Source organism: Anomaloglossus baeobatrachus, chromosome 10, assembly GCF_048569485.1.
Source record: "Anomaloglossus baeobatrachus isolate aAnoBae1 chromosome 10, aAnoBae1.hap1, whole genome shotgun sequence".
NCBI lineage: Eukaryota > Metazoa > Chordata > Amphibia > Anura > Aromobatidae > Anomaloglossus > Anomaloglossus baeobatrachus.
This window is the reverse complement of record NC_134362.1, coordinates 33,721,848-33,746,302: the sequence shown is the minus strand read 5'-3', so window position 1 is coordinate 33,746,302 and position 24,455 is coordinate 33,721,848. Positions and strand designations below refer to the sequence as shown.

Genomic DNA, 24,455 nt, shown 5'->3' with positions numbered 1-24,455 from the left:
TTTATTCTTTCCTTGCTTCCCTTCTTCATTACCTCCCTCCTTTCCTTTATTGACCCATTCCTTCTCCTTTCCTTCTGCTCCTTTATTCTTTCATTGCTTCCTTTCTTCATTACCTCCCTCCTTCTTTCCTTCATCTTTCCATTCCTTTTCCTTCTGTTCCTTTTCTTTTTTTTGCTTCATTTTTCATTTTCTCCTTCCTTCCTCCACCGGATCAATTCCTTCTGTTTATTTTTTCCTTTCTTCAGTCCCTCCTTCCTCCATCGATCCATTCCTTCTCCTTTCCTTTCTTCTTTCCTTCTTTCCTCCTTCCTTCACCGGATCAATTCCTTCTATTTATTCTTTCCTTTCTTCAGTCCCTCCTTCCTCCATCGATCCATTTCTTCTCCTTTCCTTCACCGGATCAATTCCTTCTGTTTATTCTTTCCTTTCTTCAGTCCCTCCTTCCTCCATCGATCCATTCCTTCTCCTTTCCTTTCTTCTTTATTCCTTCCTTCCTCCACCGGATCAATTCCTTCTGTTTATTGTTGCCTTTCTTCATTCCCTCCTTCCTTCCTCCAGTGACTGAGCGTTTGCGCAGCATTAATGCTGTGTACAGAACGTTCAGTAATAAGACTACGACGTCTGATTTCTAATTGTTTTCGCTCCTGGAGAAGTTCCTTCATTCACTTTGAACAAAGCCGATCACATCTGAACCTGCAGCAATAAAGCGGCGGCGATACTCCGCGCTAATTAGGATGCAGAACTTGATTGTTCTCCTGTCACCGCCAGAGAGCAGAGAAACTTCCAGGAGATGAAAGTTGTGCCGATCCCCCGCTCCCCTCCCCCGCAAATTATAATCCTCATCAGGAATAAGTTCTCTAGTGAAATCTGTACCTGGAAAAGATGGCGGTCAGCCCGGCCATACTGCGCGCCATCCATTATAGCGCTGCCACTTAGTAAGATTTGCCATTCAGGGTTCTAGGAAAGCTGTGGCCCTGTATGACGGATATATCAGCGCCTCTGCCGTGCGTTCCCGTCGCCCCCCGCTCTCCGCAGCGCAGCAGCAGAGGGTTTGATCAGAACAGTCTGAAGACTTGACATTCAAAGTGTTTGAGGTTTCTTCTGCCAGGAGACGAGGAGACATCACAGCGATCGCCGGCTGCCTCTGACATCTGCTCCGGCTCCGCTCCCTCCGAGCCGGTCCGGCTTTAATCAGGACGTCACGATCGGGACAGAGAACAGCGTGAAGCAGATGGTAACACAAATCCAATTCACATTAACAGCGACCAACGGAAACCATCACAAGACGCCAAAGCTCCAGAACCTCAGCGAGAGGCAGAAGCAGAGCGGCTGCAAGAGGCCGAGGACATAGGTCACAAAGTACTGCATAGAGGCAACCAGATCTGACTAATGGGAAACTTGTTTTGCATCTAATTATTGCAAACTAGTGTTCACTGTTATCAGCCATCTATGTAGAAGAATAACACTGCTATAATACTGCCCGCTATGTCCAAGAATATAACTACTATAATACTGCCTCTATGTCCAAGAATATAACTACTATAATACTGCTTCTATGTACAAGAATATAACTACTATAATACTGCCCCCTAAATACAAGAATATAACTACTATAATACTGCCCCTATGTACAAGAATGTAACTACTATAATACTGCCCCCTATGTACAAGAATATAACTACTAGAATACTGCTCCTATGTACAAGAATATAACTACTATAATACTGCTCCTATATACAAGAATATAACTACTATATTACTGTCCCTATATACAAGAATATAACTACTATAATACTGCCACATATGCACAAGAATATAACTACTATAATACTGCCCCTATGTACAAGAATATAACTACTATAATACTGCTCCTACGTACAAGAATATAACTACTATAATACTGCCCCTATATACAAGAATATAACTACTATAATACTGCCCCTATGTACAAGAATATAACTACTATAATACTGCTCCTACGTACAAGAATATAACTAATATAATACTGCCCCTATGTACAAGAATATAACTACTATAATACTGCCCCTATGTACAAGAATATAACTACTATAATACTGCTCCTACGTACAAGAATATAACTACTATAAAACTGCTCCTACGTACAAGAATATAACTACTATAATACTGCCCCTATGTACAAGAATATAACTACTATAATACTGCCCCTATGTACAAGAATATAACTAATATAATACTGCCCCTATGTACAATAGGACTACTATAATACTGCCCCTATGTACAAGAATATAACTACTATAATACTGCCCCTACGTACAAGAATATAACTACTATAATACTGCCCCTATGTACAAGAATATAACTAATATAATACTGCTCCTACGTACAAGAATATAACTACTATAAAACTGCCCCTATGTACAAGAATATAACTGCTATAATACTGCCCCTATGTACAAGAATATAACTACTATAATACTGCCCCCTATGTACAAGAATATAACTACTATAAAACTGCCCCTATGTACAAGAATATAACTGCTATAATACTGCACCATGTCAAACTATATGTTTAGGAATATAATAGAATACTGCTTGTATATATAAGAATATGGAATACAGTAAAGAATGTTAACACCCTAGAAGTGTTTTTCCTTCTTGTGTGGGTTAATTTTTTTTTAAAAGAACGAGGGAAGGGAAGTGACAATTCTCGTCAGGCCGTTTCTTATTAGAAGTGATAAAGCAGACGTCGAGGCCTGTAATTAATCCGCGGAGTTTGCACATATAACATCAGCCGCACCAGATGGCACAACACCTGAAAAGGCGCCAACTAATGAAACAATGTGCCGCCCTACGTTTAGTGTCGGACGCCACCCAGTGTCCTTTTATCGATCTCATCGGCGGTTGTTGTATCAGTATCATGATGGCGTCCGGGCTCCAGTTGTGACGTCTTCTAGGCTAATGGGTGACAGTACCAGAAGAGGAGAGAGGGCTTTATTTATATAGAATAAAGAGGCGCCGCAGTTTCTGAGCATACATGTAACACCTGGATGCGCCGTTCTTTTACCGCCCCTGTTTACCATTTTTTTTTTCCTGGCGCGAATGAGACCTATTCCCTTCCTAGGAGCCGTCAGTGCCGTTAGTACAGCACGCTTCCCCCCTCATCTCCGGCGCCGCGCTCACTGACACTCGCAGACAGATTTGTGTTGGTTTTCTAAAGAAACAAACAATTTTACTCAGGAGCTGAAAATTCAATTTTCTAGCAGATTAGCTCGTCAATTTATTCCTGGTGCTCGTCGCGCGGCGCGCTGCCATGTTCATGCATCGTGTAAGAATGCCGCAAGGACGATCTACAGGGAAGACCTCATACATCGCTGTGATGACGAGGAGGCGATGGGCCGTGAGAGCATCAACCGCAGCCCCTGTAATCCTCTGTGCGAGGACGGGAGTCATGTAGCGGAATTATCTGCACTGCGGGCGGCACATCACAGCCAGCGCCGGCGGCATCTACGCCTCTTACAGGTGGTTTCACGCCCCGACGCCTTATGCAAAAACAACTTCCCTACATACTCACTGCCCAATTCATTATTGGATTTGGGCCATTTTTTTTCCTTTTAGTTTGTAGTGGGGTTTTTTGCCTTCTTTTCATTTGCATCTTTTTTTTCATTTTGCGCTTTTTTTTTGTCAATTGTTTGTTTTCTCGCTATTGCGGACTCATTTTTTGGGTTTCCAGAGGTTTTCAGCTGATTCTTCAATTGCAATTTTTTAAAAAGTTTTTGCAGCAAATTTACGTAGCGATTTTTGTATTAAAAAGTCACAAACAGCATTTTTTTTATTTTACGCAAAAACTGATAAACCCCAGATGTGCCATTTTTAAATAAATTTAACCCAAAAAAAACAAAAAAAGTGACAAGTAAAAAAGTGCAGCCCAGATGCTGCCAGGCACAGCCCCAGGTACAGCCCAGATGCTGCCAGGTACAGCCCAGATGCTGCCAGGTACAGCCCAGATGCTGCCAGGCACAGCCCCAGGCACAGCCCAGATGCTGCCAGGTACAGCCCAGATGCTGCCAGGCACAGCCCCAGGTACAGCCCAGATGCTGCCAGGTACAGCCCAGATGCTGCCAGGTACAGCCCAGATGCTGCCAGGCACAGCCCCAGGCACAGCCCAGATGCTGCCAGGCACAGCCCCGATGCTGCCAGGCACAGCCCCAGGTACAGCCCAGATGCTGCCAGGTACAGCCCAGATGCTGCCAGGCACAGCCCCAGGTACAGCCCAGATGCTGCCAGGTACAGCCCAGATGCTGCCAGGCACAGCCCCAGGTACAGCCCAGATGCTGCCAGGCACAGCCCCAGGTACAGCCCAGATGCTGCCAGGCACAGCCCCAGGTACAGCCCAGATGCTGCCAGGCACAGCCCCAGGTACAGCCCAGATGCTGCCAGATACAGCCCAGATTGCTGCCAGGTACAGCCCAGATTGCTGCCAGGTACAGCCCAGATACTGCCAGGTGCAGCCCCGATACTGCCAGGTGCAGCCCCAGGTACAGCCCAGATGCTGCCAGGCACAGCCCCAGGTACAGCCCAGATGCTGCCAGGCACAGCCCCAGGTACAGTCCAGATGCTGCCAGGTACATCCCAGATGCTGCCAGGTACAGCCCAGATTGCTGCCAGGTACAGCCCAGATTGCTGCCAGGTACAGCCCAGATTGCTGCCAGGTACAGCCCAGATTGCTGCCAGGTACAGCCCAGATTGCTGCCAGGTACAGCCCAGATTGCTGCCAGGTACAGCCCAGATTGCTGCCAGGTACAGCCCAGATTGCTGCCAGGTACAGCCCCAGGTACAGCCCAGATTGCTGCCAGGTACAGCCCAGATTGCTGCCAGTTACAGCCCAGATTGCTGCCAGGTACAGCCCAGATTGCTGCCAGGTACAGCCCAGATTGCTGCCAGTTACAGCCCAGATTGCTGCCAGGTACAGCCCAGATTGCTGCCAGGTACAGCCCAGATTGCTGCCAGGTACAGCCCAGACACTGCCAAGTACAGCCCCAGGTACAGCCCAGATGCTATTCTCAGCTGAGGATTTGGTGCAATTGATTACGGTGTAGAAAACTCCCTGTAAGCAATACTCTCTCTCCGGACTGGTTTCTTACATTTTACCTACACTGATACAATGTATCTAGCTGTAGAAGACTAAACTGCAACTGTAGCAAACCCTCAGCTGTGAGCAGTATTAGTATTTTTTATCCCATCAGGTTCAAGTGAGTAAAATTATTGACTGAGGCCTCATTTGCGGCTTTATGTAATTGGTGGCTCTCCTAAACCATTTCATTAGGGTTATGTTGCTAATACACTTTTTCTGCTGCTTATTTCTGTCCTCGGGAGCACCCAGCTTTCCCAGGCTCCTGAAGGTATTGCACCCTACAGGTTTATGTCTACTGGGCGAGCACAGAGCACTGGACGGACCGGACAGATCTGCTGATCAGGAACTTGGGAAAGTTGGGTAATCACTTTCCTGCCTTCATATTCCCGCCTTTTTGCCGCTCTCGTCAGACATCACCCTGCAGACGGCGATAAGCGGCGGCGGCAGAAAACCGGATTAACTTTAAGCCGCCTCCTAAAATCTCTTTCCAGACGCTGTTTTCAGGGCTCAGGGAAAGTTGGGTGGTGAAAATGGATGGAGATTAATTCATTAATACTGGTATTTGTACAATGAGCATTATCTTTCCCCCTCCCCCGTTGGACCGGACCCTCATGGCGCTGTAACGATGGCGGTCTGGCTTGATCCTGCCATTGTTAATTAGTCCAGAAGAAGCCGCCTGTCCCCATCAGCGCTTCTGCCGGCAGCACAGTATAATTAGCGCAGACAGAGACGGAGAACGTTCTAGAAAGAAAAACAAATGGATAGTGAAATTACTAGCACACGCGAGGTTTTATGGAGGCATTGCCGCAACGATTGATGCGGCATTCACCATCGCAGCCCAGTACCAGATTATCAAGATGTTTAGATGATAACGTGCCGGATTATCGGACTGTAATATATCACAGAGTGGCGTCCGGCGCCAGTAATTGTCCTGCAATAGATTGTTCTCCGGAGCTGCGCTCGCTGGGTCTCAGCTTCTCTGCACACATCTTATTCCAGAAGGTCCAGCGGAAAATAAAAGGCAATTTATCAATGACAAAGAATATTGTTATCATCAGCCATATCGTACCCACAAAGTCCCAACACGAGCAAAAACCCCGCAGAGCCGACGAATCTCAGCCAAGACGCCGCGCACGGAAGGAAACTTTCTTCTCTAGTCTGTGCTTGATAAATAATAGCGGCTGCTTATCTAGAAAGAACACAAACCTCCATGCTTTACACTGCAGGCTGAATATGATATAGATACAAGGTGTTACAGCTACTTAATAATGATCCAGGGATCCCCACATTGGCCATCACCGCTCTGCGGCTGGTGTGAGCGACATCCCGTAGACGTAGGTTTAGTGATTGGCGACATTAAATCCTACGCCTCGTCCCTCTCCTACAATACTGAGTTAATGGCAGCAGCACAATAGTTTGGTCCCCGAGTGCAGGAAAATAGAAGACGGCAATTTTCCTTTTATAGGATAAGTGTCGCTCTCCAGATACAAAGATGGAGGTTACAGCAAAATTACCAGGTGACTAATCACATCAGGATGCAATGGCATCACCCTGGCCACACCGAGCGATGGAGGAGCGTGTGCTGCAGTCATCACTAAGCAAGGAACATCTGTAATTACTACAACAGGGAGCAAAAAGCACGGTCAGTGCAGGAGGAAGAACGGCACAGAGGGCACCGGGAACAGGAGGGCGCAAGAAGCTCAGAGGGCACAGGGGAGAGGAGCGCGCGAAAAGCTCAGATGGCACCGGGAACAGGAGGGTGTGAGAAGCTCAGAGGGCACCGGGGAAAGGAGGGCGTGAGAAGCTCAGAGGGCACCAGGAACAAGAGGGCGAGAGAAGCTCAAAGGGCACCGGGAACAGGAGGGCGCGAAAAGCTCAGGAGGCCCCGGTGACAGGAGGGCGTGAGAAGTTCAGAGGGCACAGGTGGCACCGGGGAAAGGGGGGGCGCGAGAAGCTCAGACGGCACAAAGAGCACTAGGAACAGGAGGGCAAAAGAAGCTCAGAGGGCACCGAGGGCGCAAAAAGCCTGAAGAGTGTAGGAGGATGGCACAAAAGGCAGGAGGGAGCAAAAAGCACGGTCAGTGCAGGACGAAGAATGGCACAGGAGAGTGTGAGAAGCTCAGAGGGCACAGAGGGCGCAAAAAGCAGTGCAGGAGGATGAACAGCACAAGAAACGCAGCAGAAAAATGCACGGAAGATGAAAAGAGTACCCATGGTACAGAAGGAAGGAGGGCACAAGAAGCACAAAGGGAGCAGGAGAAAGGAGGCAGAATAACACACAGCATGCCAGGGAGAAAGGAGGGCTCAGAGCATAGGAGGAAGGAGGCAGCAAAATACACGGAAGATACCAAAAGTATGGTACAGAAGGAAGGAGGGCACACGAGGCAAAAAGGGAGCAGGAGAAAGGAGGCAGCAAAAAGTACGGACAGTGCAGAAGAAAAGAAGGTGCAGAAAGCACAGAAGGAAGCACAGAGCACAGAAGGAAGCACAGAAGGAAGCACAGAGCACAGAAGGAAGCACAGAAGGAAGCACAGAAGGAAGCACAGAAGGAAGCACAGAGCACAGAAGGAAGCACAGAGCACAGAAGGAAGCACAGAGCACAGAAGGAAGCACAGAGCACAGAAGGAAGCACAGAAGGTAGCACAGAGCACAGAAGGAAGCACAGAAGGAAGCACAGAGCACAGAAGGAAGCACAGAAGGAAGCACAGAATGAAGCACAGAGCACAAAAGGAAGCACAGAATGAAGCACAGAGCACAAAAGGAAGCACAGAAGGAAGCACAGAGCACAGAAGGAAGCACAGAGCACAGAAGGAAGCACAGAGCACAGAAGGAAGCACAGAGCACAGAAGGAAGCACAGAGCGAAGCACAGAGCGAAGCACAGAAGGAAGCACAGAAGGAAGCACAGAAGGAAGCACAGAAGGAAGCACAGAAGGAAGCACAGAGCACAGAAAAAAGTACAGAAGGAAGCACAGAGCACAGAAGGAAGCAGAGGGCGCAGAAGGAAGCAGAGGGCGCAGAAGGAAGCAGAGGGCGCAGAAGGAAGCAGAGGGCGCAGAAGGAAGCAGAGGGCGCAGAAGGAAGCAGAGGGCGCAGAAGGAAGCAGAGGGCGCAGAAGGAAGCAGAGGGCGCAGAAGGAAGCAGAGGGCTCAGAAGGAAGCAGAGGGCGCAGAAGGAAGCAGAGGGCGCAGAAGGAAGCAGAGGGCGCAGAAGGAAGCAGAGGGCGCAGAAGGAAGCAGAGGGCGCAGAAGGAAGCAGAGGGCGCAGAAGGAAGCAGAGGGCGCAGAAGGAAGCAGAGGGCGCAGAAGGAAGCAGAGGGCGCAGAAGGAAGCAGAGGGCGCAGAAGGAAGCAGAGGGCGCAGAAGGAAGCAGAGGGCGCAGAAGGAAGCAGAGGGCGCAGAAGGAAGCAGAGGGCGCAGAAGGAAGCAGAGGGCTCAGAAGGAAGCAGAGGGCGCAGAAGGAAGCAGAGGGCGCAGAAGGAAGCAGAGGGCGCAGAAGGAAGCAGAGGGCGCAGGAGAAACTAGGGCGCAGGAGAAACGAGGACGCAGGAGAAACGAGGACGCAAGAAGCACAGAGAAAGGAGAGTGTGGGGTGCACTGCACAAGAAGCACGGAGGAACTAGGTGGAGAGAGGAGCCGCAGTGTGCGCTGTAGGTTTCCTCGAGGACTCTGGTATGAGTGGGAGCAGTCATTACTGTAGGGATCATTAGCACATTCTAATAGGGTTACTGCTGTCTAGGAGTAAAACCTACTTTGCGTCGAGGGCACACTTTGTAGAGCTGCACACAAGGTCTTCACATGACGGAGCGGTCAGTCAGACGTGCATCAGCAGAGCACAATGTCTCCTGACTCCCCGCAGACACGAGCGCTGGGTTTTCAATATGGAGGGATGACAAAGTTGCTGCCATAAATCTCTCCCCTGAAAACAAACGGTTCAGTGCTGAAATTCCCAGCGCCCAATCATCATTAGTGTAATTCCCGCCGTCTGAACTCGCACCGTGAAAGAAACATGTGAAACCGCCTAACAGCAAGATCTGTGCAAACACTGGAACTTAGGGTCAATGTCCCTTTAAGGTGTATAAAGACCTTGATATGAAGTGATTATTGGGTAGATCTGGCAATGGCGGAGTTAAACCAGTCTCCGGCACTCGATCTGCCCCACCGCGAGAACGCAATCACATAAATCCATCTCGTTCAGCTCCATACGAGGCGCCGCACCTGCCGCTGCTCCCGGGCCTGATTGATAATTTAATTAACTTCTCCATCATGGCCCCAGATTGAAGAGAAGAATCTCAGCCGGAGAAGAGGAGCGAGGTGCGAGTGATGAACCCTGTGCGGGGGGCGGCCCAGATCCCACCGGAGGGGGCAGTTCATAAATGAAGAAGACCACTCACCAAACCTCAACGACCGTCAGGACATCTGGAGACCTTGCTCCAAGTATGGCCCAGATGTCTGAATTCAGCCTCAATGTGTAAAGTCAAGGGATTAGATTGTCAGCTCTTGGGAACCAAATACCTATAAACCAATGCGAGAGCTGACCCCCCCCCCCCCCAAATTCCAGTGTTTCCACCTCTGGAGACTTCACCACCTGGACCCTAAACCTTCCCCTTCCCAGATCCGAGCCCCGCTATGACCCACCGTTATTGCTGTTGTCGTCCACCAAGATGATCTCCTTGAGAAGTTTTTTGGGCGTCCGGTCGATGGCGGAGTTGATGGAGCGCAGGATGACGGACAGGGCCTCGTTCACAAAGATGAAGACTATGCTGACCTGCGGCAGCTGCTCCGGATACGTCAGGTTCTTACATCTGTGGTGGAAAGAACAGAAAACCGGAACGTTACAACTGCCGCTTTACAAGAAGTGTTGTCATGGGGACTTTTCTGCAGAAACATTTAGCCAAAATTAAAAGGGCCCAGACAGATTGTCCTGGAATACAGGAAGGACACAGCACCATGTACAATGATTTCTGCAGCACATCGGAGCGTGCCATTTCTACCCTTACCTTGGCATGCTGGTACTTGTAGTTTCTGGGCAGCAACAGGTTACAGAACATAGGAACAAAAATCTGCATTAACTCCTTTGCTGCCAGAGTGAACTTGCACCACCTATATCTTTCATTGTGCCCCTCGCTGGGACTGATGACTGTAAATGGAGCAGGTGCATCCATTTTGGCACGCTCCGGTGGCTCGGTATGGCGTGCAGGTGCGCTGAAATAGGAATAATCGGAGCTGGGGGCTGTTTAAGTGACAGGGACATGTGCGGTGTTCAGAAATTGTAGTCTTCATTCAAGATACAAAAGAAAAAGTATATACTCATCAGAAAATGCCCACAGCAGCACAGAGGCTCTCAGGAGAGGTCCCAGAAAGGGCTCGGAGGAAGAGGAGGAAGGAGGAAGAGGAAAAAGCAGGAAGGAAGGAAGCGAAAGAAGAAGGAGGAAGAGGGAGGAAGGTAAGGAGGAAGAGGGAGGAAGGTAGGAAGGAGGAAGAGGGAGGAAGGTAGGAAGGAGGAAGAGGGAGGAAGGTAGGAAGGAGGAAGAGGGAGGAAGGTAGGAAGGAGAAAGAGGGAGGAAGGTAGGAAGGAGAAAGAAGGAGGAAGAGGGAGGAAGAAGAGGAAGGAGGAAGAGGGAGGAAGAAGAGGAAGGAGGAAGAGGGAGGAAGGTAGGAAGGAGGAAGAGGGAGGAAGGTAGGAAGGAGGAAGAGGGAGGAAGGTAGGAAGGAGGAAGAGGGAGGAAGGTAGGAAGGAGGAAGAGGGAGGGAGGAAGAGGAAGGTAGGAAGGAGGAAGGTAGGAAGCAGGAAGAGGGAGGAAGGTAGGAAGGAGGAAGAGGGAGGAAGGTAGGAAGAAGAGGGAGGAAGGTAGGTAGGAAGAAGAGGGAGGAAGGTAGGTAGGAAGAAGAGGGAGGAAGGTAGGAAGGAGGAAGAGGGAGGAAGGTAGGAAGGAGGAAGAGGGAGGAAGGTAGGAAGGATGAAGAGGGAGGAAGGTAGGAAGGAGGAAAGGAAGGAAGGTAGGAAGGTAGGAAGGAGGAAGGTAGGAAGGAAGGAAGGTAGGAAGGAAGGTAGGAGGAAGAGGGAGGAGGAAGAGGGAGGAGGAAGAGGGAGGAGGAAGAGGGAGGAGGAAGAGGGAGGAGGAAGAGGGAGGAGGAAGAGGGAGGAGGAAGAGGGAGGAGGAAGAGGAAGGAGGAAGAGGGAGGAGGAAGAGGAAGGAGGAAGAGGAAGGAAGAGGAAGGAAGGAAGGAGGAAGAGGGAGAAGAAGGAAGGAGGCGGAAGGAGGAAAAAGGAGGGGGAAGGAAGAGGGAGGAAGGAAGGTAGGAAGGAGGAGGAGGAAGGAAGGAAGGAAGAAGAGGGAGGAAGGAAGGAGGAAGGTAGGAAGGAGGAAGGTAGGAAGGAAGGAAGGAAGGAAGGGAGGAAGAGGGAGGAGGAAGAGGGAGGAGGAAGAGGGAGGAGGAAGAGGGAGGAGGAAGAGGGAGGAGGAAGAGGGAGGAGGAAGAGGGAGGAGGAAGAGGAAGGAAGGAAGGAGGAAGAGGAAGGAAGGAAGGAGGAAGAGGGAGAAGAAGGAAGGAAGGAGGCGGAAGGAGGAAAAAGGAGGGGGAAGGAAGAGGGAGGAAGGAAGGTAGGAAGGAGGAGGAGGAAGGAAGAGGGAGAGAAGGAAGGAAGAAGAGGGAGGGAGGAAGAGGGAGGAAGGAAGGAGGAAGGTAGGAAGGAGGAAGAGGAAGGAATGTTGGAAGGAGGAAGAGGAAGGAAGGAAGAGGGAGGAAGGTAGGAAGGAGGAAAGGGGAGGGAAGAAGAGGGAGGAAGAGGGAGGAAGGAAGAAGAGGGAGGAAGGTAGCAAGGAGGAAGAGGAAGGAAGGTAGGAAGGAAGGTAAGAAGGAGGAAGAGGGAGGAAGGAGGAAAAAGGGAGGAAGGTAGGAAGGAAGGAGGAAGAGGAAGGAAGGAGGAAAAAGGAGGGGGAAGAAAAAGGAGGAAGGTAGGAAGAAGGAAGAGGGAGGAAGGAAGGTAGGAAGGAGGAAGAGGAAGGAAGGAAGGTAGGAAGGAGGAAGAGGAAGGAAGGAAGGAAGAAAGAAAGAAGAGGGAGGGAAGGAAGGAGGGAGGGAAGGAAGGTTGGAAGGAAGGAAGGAAGGAAGGAAGGAAGAAGAGGGAGGGAGGATGAGGGAGGAAGGAGGAAGAGGGAGGAAGGAAGGAAGGAGGGAGGAAGAGGGACGAAGGTAGGAAGGAGGAAGAGGGAGGAAGGTAGGAAGGATGAAGAGGGAGGAAGGTAGGAAGGAGGAAAGGAAGGAAGGTAGGAAGGAGGAAGGAAGGTAGGAAGAAGGAAGAGGGAGGAAGGAAGGTAGGAAGGAGGAAGAGGAAGGAAGGAAGGAAGAAAGAAAGAAGAGGGAGGGAAGGAAGGTTGGAGGGAAGGAAGGTTGGAAGGAAGGAAGAAGAGGGAGGGAGGATGAGGGAGGAAGGAGGAAGAGGGAGGAAGGAAGGAAGGAAGGAAGGAAGGAAGGAAGGAAAGAAAGAAAGAAAGAAAGAAAGAAAGAAAAAAAGAGGGAGGGACGAAAGGAAGGAAGGAAGAAAAGGGAGGAAGGTAGGAAGGATGAAGAGGGAGGAAGGTAGGAAGGAGGAAGAGGGAGGAAGGTAGGAAGGAGGAAAGGAAGGAAGGTAGGAAGGAGGAAGGAAGGTAGGAAGAAGGAAGAGGGAGGAAGGAAGGTAGGAAGGAGGAAGAGGAAGGAAGGAAGGAAGAAAGAAAGAAGAGGGAGGGAAGGAAGGTTGGAGGGAAGGAAGGTTGGAAGGAAGGAAGGTTGGAAGGAAGGAAGAAGAGGGAGGGAGGATGAGGGAGGAAGGAGGAAGAGGGAGGAAGGAAGGAAGGAAGGAAGGAAGGAAGGAAGGAAGGAAAGAAAGAAAGAAAGAAAAAAAGAGGGAGGGACGAAAGGAAGGAAGGAAGAAAAGGGAGGGAGGAAGGAGGAAGAGGGAAGGTAGGAAGGAGGAAGAGGGAGGAGGAAAAAGGAGGGGGAAGAAAAAGGAGGAAGGTAGGAAGGAGGAAGAGGGAAGGAAGGTAGGAAGGAAGAAAGAAAGGGAGGGAAGGAAGGAAGGAAGAAGAGGGAGGGAGGAAGAGGGAGGAAGAGGGAGGAAGGAAGGAGGAAGAGGAAGGAAGGTTGGAAGGAGGAAGAGGAAGGAAGGAAGAGGGAGGAAGGTAGGAAGGAGGAAGAGGGAGGAAGGAAGGTAAGAAGGAGGAAGAGGGAGGAAGGAGGAAAAAGGGAGGAAGGTAGGAAGGAGGAAGAGGAAGGAAGGAGGAAAAAGGAGGGGGAAGAAAAAGGAGGAAGGTAGGAAGAGGGAGGAAGGAAGGTAGGAAGGAGGAAGAGGAAGGAAGGAAGAAAGAAAGAAGAAGGAGGGAAGGAAGGAAGGTAGGAAGGAAGGAAGAGGGAGGGAGGAAGCGGGAGGAAGGAATGAAGGAGAAAGAGGAAGGAAGGTTGGAAGGAGGAAGAGGAAGGAAGAGGGAGGAAGAGGGAGGAAGGTAGGAAGGAGGAAGAGGGAGGGAGGGAGGGAGGAAGGAAGGAAGGAAGGTAGGAAGGAGGAAGAGGGAGGAAGAGGGAGGAAGGAAGGAAGGTAGGAAGGAGGAAGAGGGAGGAAGAGGGAGGGAGGGAGGGAGGGAGGAAGGAAGGTAAGAAGGAGGAAGAGGGAGGAAGGTAGGAAGGAAGAAGAGGGAGGAAGTAAGGAGGAAGAGGGAGGAAGGGAGGAAGGTAGGAAGGTAGGAAGGAGGAAGAGGGAGGAAGAGGGAGGAAGGGAGGGAGGGAGGGAGGAAGGAAGGAAGGTAGGAAGGTAAGAAGGAGGAAGAGGGAGGAAGGTAGGAAGGAGGAAGAGGGAGGAAGGTAGGAAGGAAGGAAAGAAGGAAGGAAGAAGAGGGAGGGAGGAAGGTAGGAAGGAGGAAGAGAGGAAGGAGGAAGTGGGAGGAAGGAGGAAAAAGGGAGGAAGGAGGAAAAAGGGAGGAAGGAGGAAAAATAGAGGAAGAGGGATGAGGAGGAATAAGAGGAAGCAGAATAAAATAAAGAGCGCAAAATAGTGTCTTACCAGATATCAAAATAAAAGTATGTTACTGTACACTCACCTAGTGTGGTTGTGAAAGTCAGAACCAACACAAAAAGCACACAGATAATGGCAGGTGCCGCAGCCCCAGGTGTAGATATCTTCAATGCTGGAGAGTAAAAGGAGTTAACGCCGCGCTGTCGCCAAAGGATGATAAAAAAAATTGTTGATTTATTGAAATATTATTTTATTCCATAGGTCTACGCATTTCGAAGAAGTTTGAATTAGATGGATCTAGGTCTTTTTTCAACCTAAGTAACTATGAGGTGAGGGGACCTCTTCTTCAGGACCACACAAATTAACAATACCCATTATTGATATTGCTTTTGTTGATTTTTCAGATTTTTGTGGTCCTGAAGTAAAAAGGTTCTCACCTCGAAACGCGTAGACCTATGGAATAAAATCTTTCATCAAGTCAACAATTTTTTTTTTATCATCCTTTGGCATCAGCGCAGCATTAACCCCTTGTACTCTCCAGCAAGGAAGCAGAATAAGAAGAGGAGGAGAAGAAGAAGGAAGAAGAAGAGGAAGCGGAAGGCAACCAGAGCAGCGCAGAGTATTTCAGAATTGTACTCATTTTGTTGGAGATTACTGACAGATTCCTAATTTATGGCACTGGGTCTCCAGCAGCGCAGAGTATTTCAGAGGTATGGCAGCAGAGGGAGCGCGTATTCTGTACCCTCCTGTCTGGACGCAGTGGGATCAGTGATTATTTTGCAGCTCGTTGTCTCTTACTTGATGAGATTTCGGCTTTTTTCTGTCGTTCGGAGGCCGGGACGTCTCCACTGAGCACCAGAGAGCAGCGGGGCGTGAAAGCTGTTTGCTAGGCGCCTTCATAGGCTTCTGCCGCTGTCGTATTTGTCTTTATGAAAAGAGCTGAATTATAAAACCTCCAGACTGAAGACGCTGAGAAAAACCACGGGGAGGGGGCAATGCTGCAAAAGAGGTCGGGGTCCCTATGACAGCCCTGACAGGGAGTGTAGTCATAGGCATATTTCTCCAGAAGTATATATACAGTATATACTATATCTAATGCTGCAGGATAGTAAGAAAGTTTGCCTGCAGCTTTGGATGTGTGTAGAGCAGCTGGTTTTGGCAATTTTATTAGGGGTTTCCAGTTTTCTGTACGGCCCGTCGTCTCCGGTGGTCCCGGCCCCCCGTGGTGCATCCTCGGCAGTACGTATGTGATGCCGGCCTGGCGGATGTTTGGGACATTGTGTCGGCGGCTTTGTTCTCCGGCTCGTACAGTAAAAGCTGCAGGGAGATGTATTTACCACCAATATTTGCGCTGGCGGAGTGATGGCTGGGCCCGGAGTGGCGGGCGGTAATGTACGACGTCCGCGGCCACCGCCACATTGTGTCAATAGAACAGAGCAGCTGCATTGTTCACTTTAGAAAATGAAAAACAACCTTGAGAAGAACGTCTGCGCAAAAAGTGCCGGTAACCATGGCGACGGACACCGCGGATCCATTAGTCCTAAGGAAAACACTCGTGTGAGGTTCAAGGAACAGAAGGCGGATTCCCCATCACTGCTCGCCTTAAAGGGGCAGCGCGGCTAAGGGGGTCATGATGGGACAACGAAAGGGGGGAGTTCTGCAAAGTCATCAGCGGAGAGCAAAACTGTACTGAGAATACTGCTGAGCCGCTGCATCTAATCATATGTGATACAATGTGCTCAGCAAGTGCATCTAATCATATGTGATACAGTGTGCCGAGCATATGTGATACAGTGTGCTGAGCGGGTGTATCTAATCCTATGTGACACAGCGTGCCGAGCGGGTGCATCTAATGCTGTGTGATACAGTGTGCCGAGCGGGTGTATCTAATCAAGTGATACAGTGTGCTGAGCGGGTGCATCTAATCCTAAGTGAGATAGTGTGCTGAGCGGGTGCATTTAATTCTGTGTCATACAGTGTGCCGAGCGGGTGTATCTAATCAAGTGATACAGTGTGCTGAGCGGGTGCATCTAATCCTAAGTGAGATAGTGTGCTGAGCGGGTGCATTTAATTCTGTGTCATACAGTGTGCCGAGCGGGTGCATCTAATCAAGTGATACAGTGTGCCGAGCACGTGCATCTAATGCTGTGTGTGATACAGTGTGCTGAGCGGGTGCATCTAATCCTATGTGATACAGTGTGCTGAGCAGGTGCATCTAATCCTAAGTGAGAGTGTGTGCCAAGCAGGTGCATCTAATGCTGTGTGTGATACAGTGTGCCGAGCGGGTGCATCTAATCCTATGTGATACAGTGTGCCGAGCGGGTGCATCTAATGCTGTGTGTGATACAGTGTGCCGAGTGGGTGCATCTAATCCTGTGTGATACAATGTGCTGAGTGGGTGCATCTAATCCTATGTCATACAGTGTGCCGAGCGGGTGCATCTAATGCTGTGTGATACAATGTGCCGAACAGGTGCATGTAATGCTGTGTGTGATACAGTGTGCCGAGCGGGTGCATCTAATGCTGTGTGATACAATGTGCCGAACAGGTGCATCTAATGCTGTGTGTGATACAGTGTGCCGAGCGGGTGCATCTAATGCTGTGTGTGATATAGTGTCCTGTTGCATCTAATCTTATTGGATACAGTTAACTGAGCCAGTTTCTATGGCTGCATTTTCACCACCTGATTTTGCGGCACTAAACGGCCGCCAGTCGGTATATATTTTCCGGCCGGCGGTTATTTCATATCCTATTTGCACAGGCGGTAAGTGATGCAGCGAGCGATGTCAGATCTGTCACTGATCGCAGCAGCAGAGGTTCTGTTTACACCGGACGATGCAGCCTGTTTACACTTCAAGGTTATCATGAAATGAGCGATGATTGTGCAATGTAGGTGGATCATAAGGCTTTCATCTGTGATCCGGTCATATCCTCTCACACAAGTGAGTACACCCCTGAGTGAAAATGGGCAAATTGTGCCCAAAGTGTGAATATTCTGTGTGGCCAGCACGGCCTTAACGCTCTTGGGCAAGAAGGTCACTAGAACTTTACAGGAGCCGCTGGATCCTCTTCATCCTCCATGATGACATCATGGAGCTGGTGGAGGTTACAGACCTTGTGCTCCTCCACCTTCTGTTTTGAGGAGGCCCCACAGATGCTCCATAGGGTTTAGGTCTGGAGACGCTCGGCCACTCCAGCTCTTTTACCCTCAAATTCAATAGCAAGGCAGTGATGGTCTTGGAGGTGTTTGAGGTCATTATGTTGGAATATGAAGGGAGGGGTAATGGTCTGCTTCAGTATGTCACAGGATGTGTTTGCATTTATGCTTCCTTCAATGAACTGTAGCTCCCACAGCCGGCAACACATGCAGCCCCAAACCATGACCCTCCACCACCATGCCTAACTGTAGGCAGGACACACTTGTCTTTGTCCTCCTTACCTGGTTGCCGCCACACATGCTTAACACCATCTGAACCAAATAAGTTTATCTTGGTCTCATCAGACCACAGGATGGTTCCAGTAATCCATGTCCTTAGTCTGCTTCACTTCAGCAAACTGTTTGCAGGTTTCTTATGAATCATGTTTAGAAGAGGTTTCCTTCTGGGAAGCCATGCAGACTAATGTGATGCAGTGTATGGTCTGAGCACTGACAGGCGGCCCCCCCACCCCTGTAACCTCTGCAGTGTGCGGTGTATGGTCTGAGCACTGACAGGCGGACCCCCCCCACCCCTGTAACCTCTGCAGCAATGCTGGCAGCACTCATACATCTATAATGAACAGACGACCTCTGGATATGATGCTGAGCACGTGTTCTCAGGTTCTGTGGTCGGCCACGGTGAGGTCTGTTCTGAGTGGATCCTGTCTTGTTATACCGCTGTATGGTCTTGGCCACCGTGCTGCAGCTCAGTGTCAGGGTGGTGACAATCTTCTTATAGCCTCGGCCATCTTTATGTAGAACAACAATTCTTTTTTTCAGATCCTCAGAGAATTCTTTGCCATGAGGAGCCATGTTGTCCTCCAGTGTCCAGTATGAGAGAGTGTGAGAGAGAGAACACCAAATGTAACACCCCTGCTCCCCATTCCCACCTGACACCTAGTAACACTAATAAGTCACATGACACTGGAAGGGAAAATGGCTAATTGGGCACAATTTGGCTATTTTCACTTAGGGGTGTACTCACTTTTGTTGCCAGTGGTTTAGACATTAATGGCTGTGTGCTGAGTTATTTACACTGTTACACAAGCTGCGCACTGACACTGTACATTGAATCACAGGGTCATGGGAAAAGATCTAATAAAATATTTACAAAAATGTGAGTGGTGTACTCACCTCTTATCTACGGTAAGTCTAATCTTGTGTGATACTCACTGCAAGTAAAGAACAGATCTCTAAATCCAACCAGAAGCTCTCCTGAAATACTCTGTGCTGCTGTGGGGTTTAGATCAACACTTCATTCACTTACAAGGAGTTTAATCTGTTTGAAATTCATTCTTGTGACAAAATTGGAACAATCTCCTTGTGGCGCCTTCTTCTAGGCCACATGACACATAGGACAGTATCTGTAGCGCCACCTATTGGGGATAACAATCAAGGGCAATTAACCACGTAAATACCTGCTTGAATTTCCCGCCACCACAATGACGGTACCACTCTCACCTGGCAATTGAGGAGTTAATGCAGATGTCTCAAGCTCTTCTTCTTTGATTATTCAGTTCTTCTTTATATTTTTCATACCTAATTATCCCACAATGTTTGTAACCCCATCCCCCATGCTTTACACTGCAGCTCTGCTGTTTCAGATTGGCGGCTGTGTAGGCGCAGAAGCTCAGCGGACAGTCTGTGCATCTCCTGCAATGCAAAACTGCCACACGCTCTTCACAGAATGACCCAGTAGGGGGCAGAAGTGACCGGGATGGATTTACCGCTCTCCAGTAGGACGGTGGGTGCAGCTTTGGATGTGATTATAGCACAGGACGCGATGGAGGTATAACCCCCCCCCCCCCCCCCAGTGATGGAGATGGCCCCCAGCGCTGCACAGGCAAGGGGGGGGGTGCGGAGAGAAGCGTCGCCCCACATTACATCTCCTCTCTCCTTTCTAAGCATTTCTCAGCCATAAACCTAAATCAAAGTGATGAGTGCGGCAGTGACAGGCGGCCATCATGGAGGAAGGCGAGGACGAGGCTGCCGGCAGGTACATGGAGATAATGAGGGGGAATTAAAGAGACGTTTCCTCCAGAAAGAGAAGAATCCAAATGAGGAGACATCAATGTGAAGCTGCAGGGGTCCGGGCGCCGGGGGGGGGGGGCAACCGCAGAATCAGTGCCCCAGGGGAGGACACCAGAGGGTGGGCTCTGCACCCAGGGACAGAAGTCCCCCCCAACAGCTGAGATCCAGGGAACAGAAGGATTGGACATGTTGAAATCAGACATGGCCAATCCTTCTGTGCTACCAGAAAAGATTGCGCTGCGAGGTGCTAGGGGTCCGAAAAGAGGGGCGAGGATGGAGAATAGAGAAAAGGCATCGAGGGTCTGAAAGCAGGCAGACGCGTCACAGGACCGAAGGAAAGCAAGCAGAGGCATGGGGGACTTGAGGGAACGCAGGCAGACACTTAAAGTGCTCAGAGGAAAGCAAGTAGAGGCATTGAGGGCCCAAGGAAAAGCAAGCAGAGTCGTGGAAAAACAAGTAGAGGCGTTGAGGGCCCGAGGTGAAGCAAGCAGAGGCATCAGAAGTCAGAGGGAAAGCAAGCAGAGGCATCAGGGGGCATGGAGGAAAGCAAGCAGAGGCGTCGGGGGGTCCGAGGGAAAGCAACCAGAGGTATTGGGGGACGGTGGAAAGCAAGCAGAGGCATTGGGGGCATGAGAGAAAGCAAGTAGAGGCGTCAGGGGGCATGAAGGAAAGCAATCGAGGCGTTGGGGGTCCGAGGGAAAGCAACCAAAAGGTATCGGGGGGGCAGTGGAAAGTAAGCAGAGGCATTGGGGGCATGAGAGAAAGCAAGCAGAGGCATCAGGGGCCATGGAGGAAAGCAACCGAGGCGTCTGGGGTCCGAGGGAAAGCAACCAAAGGTATCGGGGGGCAGTGGAAAGCAAGCAGAGGCATTGGGGGCATGAGAGAAAGCAAGCAGAGGCGCTGGGGTCTCAAAGGAAAGCAGGCAGACACGTCATGTGTCCAGAGGAAAGCAAGTAGAGGCATTGAGGGCCCGAGGGAAAGCAAGCAGAGGCATCAGGGGCACGGGGGAAAGCAAGCAGAGGCGTCAGAGACCTGAGGAAAAGCAAGCAGAAACGTCAGGGGCACAAAGCAAAGCAAGCAGGCTTCACCTCCAGAGCAGTCGCTCGTCCGGGTGACCACCGCTGATTGCTGGGCAGCTGCATTCTATGTGGAGGCTTCTCGCAGGTCACTTTTCGGCTCCCCATGGATGCACTAATTTTTTGGGTCTAATACAAAACTTGTTTAGTTGTAAAATTAGGACAGAGGCCTGTGTGTAACGTCCACTTTGTTTCTATTCTGCAGACTTTGAGTTTCAGAATGCAGCCTGCAGTGTAAAGAATGGCGGTTTTTATTTTGACAGTCCCGGCCATATCCAGGTATATATACACATGGGTGAGTTGGGGATACAGGGGGATGAAGACGTATACAGCCACTCACCCGGCAGGTCTCAGGTCCGGGAGGGCTCGGTCCAGCGGCAGCCGGTCACTCAGATAAGCGTTATAGCCGTAATACTGGAACTGCTTCAGGGCGACTCTGCGCTGCTCCGGGCTCAGGTCCTGACCCCAATGTGTGAAGAGGGACGAGTCCGTGAACGGCTCCACCGCGGCCTCCTCTGCCTTCTGCGGAGTCTCTGCAAGAAAGAGGACAGAATCGTATAGTAACGGATAGCTGCGTCCCTGCCACTCAGACCGCCGCCGTCCCTGCCACTCACACCACCAGCGTCCCTGCCACTCACACCGCCAGCGTCCCTACCACTCACACCGCCAGCGTCCCTACCACTCACACCGCCAGCGTCCCTGCCACTCACACCGCCAGCGTCCCTGCCACTCACACCGCCAGCGTCCCTGCCACTCACACCGCCAGCGTCCCTGCCACTCACACCGCCAGCGTCCCTGCCACTCACACCGCCAGCGTCCCTGCCACTTACACCGCCAGCGTCTCTGCCACTCACACCGCCAGCGTCCCTGCCACTCACACCGCCAGCGTCCCTGCCACTTACACCGCCAGCGTCCCTGCCACTCACACCGCCAGCGTCCCTGCCACTTACACCGCCAGCGTCTCTGCCACTCACACCGCCAGCGTCCCTGCCACTCACACCGCCAGCGTCTCTGCCACTCACACCGCCAGCGTCCCTACCACTCCGACTGCCAGCGTCCCTACCTCCGATAACAGTGCTGCAGAAACCACACATTTATATGGAATATATTAAAGAACCAGGAGGATCAGGATGAGCAGACGACTCAGCTTCTGTAGGGTAATCACTATACACTACGGACCCCGGAATTGCTGCCATCTCCAGCGAGCTGGAAAACTACAAGCCCCAGCATGACGCAACCCAACATCCCAAATTCGCTGCCGTCATCCAGGTAATGAGCCGCGACCTCAGCTGGCGATCCAGGGCGACCCCCCCCGCACCCTGCAAACAGCGGACCACCTTCATGAATATTTTATCCCATTTACCTTGGCTGAACTGACTCTGCTGTCTGCTCTCTTAAAGGTACGGCGCCTACAATATAATGAATATTGGATAAAGGGAAGGCTGTAGTTTTGGCTCCGCTGTCAGATCCCTTTAATTATGTATGAGTTGGAGGCGCGCGCTTTGTGCCGATTTCCCGAGAATCTGGACTCCAACTTTAGAAAATAACTTTTATGTGAAGTGCTTCCAGAAAATCACATGCTGCAGCCCCTGCGCTCCCGGAGTTCTGCTGCAGCGCCCGGCAATTCTGCTAAGGTCTGGGAGTTACGAACTGCATCAATTATTAACCAGACTGGAAAAGAAACTATGAGCACCATTTTATAGGTTAAAACTATGCATGACTGTGAATAGATTTGCTGTTCTCAACTTATACTGATGCTCCAGTCACCTCCAGAGCTGCATTCATAATTCTGCTGGCAAAACTGACATTTTACACTGCACAATGCTGCATTTTCTGCAATCTAGTGCATTAATGGTCATCCTAAGTATTATCGACAGCTCAGTTTTGGCTGAACGTAATGAATCAAGAGCCACAGGACTGTAGAGCGAAGCGCTGCTTTATATTTAGCCAGAGCACATATGGTTAAAAGTAACCAGCTTATTTTTTTTCTTTGAAAAGCTATGAATCATTGTAATATATTCCAATATCTTCATTTGTTTCCATCTCTAGCTAATGCCATGCTGAAAGTGCTCTTTTATCCACCTAGATCATGCTCCTTTAGAAGATGCTTTGCACTGCTGCTCTAGCTGGAATCTGTACTCTTGCCATTTACCAATACTCCAAGCTTCTCTGTTCCCTCTCCTTCACGCTCACACAGGAATGTTTGTAAATAGCATTTCAGTATGTGCCGTTTAGCTGCCTAGTTCAGGCTCCTTTAGAAGATGCTTTGCACTGCTGCTCTAGCTGGAATCTGTACTCTTTCGCCATTTACCAATACTCCAAGCTTCTCTGTTCCCCTCTTCTACGCTCACACAGGGAGAGCGTTTGTAAATAGCATTTCAGTATGTGCTGTTTTATCTGCCTAGTTCAGGCTCCTTTAAGGGCTGCTTTGCACTGCTGCTCTAGCTAGAACCTGTACTTTTTTGCCATTTACGAATACTCTGAGCTGCTCGGTTTCCCTCCTCCACGCTCACACAGGGAGAGTGTTTGTAAATAGCATTTCATTAATTGCTGTTTTATCTGCCTAGTTCATGCACCTTTAGAAGCTGATTTGCACTGTTGCTCTAGCTGGAATCTGTACTCACACCATTTACTAATACTCTGAGCTTCTCGTTTCCCCTTCTCCTCACTCACACAGGGACAGGGTTTATAAATAGCATTTCATTAATTGCTATTTTATCTGCTTAGTTCATGTTCCTTTATAAGCTGCTTTGCACTGCTGTTTTAGCTGGAATCTGTATTTTTTGCCATTTACCAATACTCCGAGCTTCTCTAACCCCCTTCTCCACGTTCACACAGGGAGAGTGTTTGTAAACAGCATTTCAGTAAAGATTCCAGATAGAACAGCAGATCAAAGCAGCTTCTAAAGAAGATAGATACTGCACGTATCAACTAAAAAATGTTTTATTTTTTTTTTAAATCACATATTGCAAACTTTGCAGTTTGCCTCCTATAACCTCTGAGTTCCTGGCTGCAGAATGATGTAACTGAAAATCCATAAGCGAGTTCACACTGACAGAACGATTGATCACTTATCTTCTATGTTATGACCGCATACAATTTGAGCTAAACTTTGGGATCATAAATCAGCAGAGGGAGGCTCAGAAGAATAACGCTATAAACTCTCCAGTCAGAACAAGCTCACTGACAGAGTCTCAGTTAACTCACAAGCTATACAGGGCAAACTGTGCAAATTGTTTAATGAAATGCAATAGAAAAAAAAAAAGTTATTTTTAAGCAAATAGTGAATGCAGCTTTGGCTGTGACTAGAGTAAATACGCTGAAGTGACTGGGCCGGGCTGTTTCATAGAGGCACCTCTGGGGAAACGCAGGCAGTGATGTCCAAACTTTTTCCATTTTTGTAATGGAAACATCTAAAAGGGGCGGTGAATTATTAAAGGCATGTTATAAATAGCGGCCGCATCGGACTATTATACGGCTGAGCGCCTCCTGCCCATTACACCCGCACTAACGCCTCGCTCTTAAATAGGGCTGCACCTTTAAAACGCACCGGCAGCAATTACCAAGCAGCGGCGAACATCTAAAAGTGATTACCCTTTTACTGAAATTGCAGATTTGCATTATACAGCTGAACCGCCATCAATTCCCTGACGTGATTACAGCCGAAGCAAGGGCAGATTAGCAGAGGTAATGTGCTGGGAGGAAAAAGAGAAGAAAAAAATGGGTAAACACATCGACCCCCCGAACAAAGAGTCAATAGAATGGGGCCGACCGGACAGGAAAATCCAGAGGCGATCACTGGGGGCTTCTGATCCTGGGGGGCACTAATGGGATTCATCAAGAGAAGGATGCAAGAAATAAAGGGGCTTAAATGTAACCCTAAGTCCTCCCCACTTCCCCCACTGTGGACGATGCTGTGTGGAGCTATGCTGTGATTGACAGCTCTGACTGCTCTTAAATGTTTTTTTTTCACTACATGCCAAATTGGTGGAGGTCCAACTGCTGGGACCACCCACACAGCATCAGAAGCACTGGTAGGGGTCCATATGC

General features: G+C 49.7%; 1 protein-coding gene across 1 annotated transcript in view; it reads right to left on the bottom strand.

The window, feature by feature from the left end:
• Positions 1–24,455, bottom strand: part of GALNT18 (polypeptide N-acetylgalactosaminyltransferase 18) — a 214,963-nt gene that overhangs the window by 49,832 nt on the left and 140,676 nt on the right. Inside the window, exons 2-3 of the mRNA XM_075325360.1 lie at positions 20,746–20,938; positions 9,749–9,915 (exon numbers count right to left, since the gene is read on the bottom strand). Of these exons, the coding sequence (XP_075181475.1) occupies positions 9,749–9,915; positions 20,746–20,938 (360 nt within the window). The remainder of the gene's footprint in view (positions 1–9,748; positions 9,916–20,745; positions 20,939–24,455) is intronic.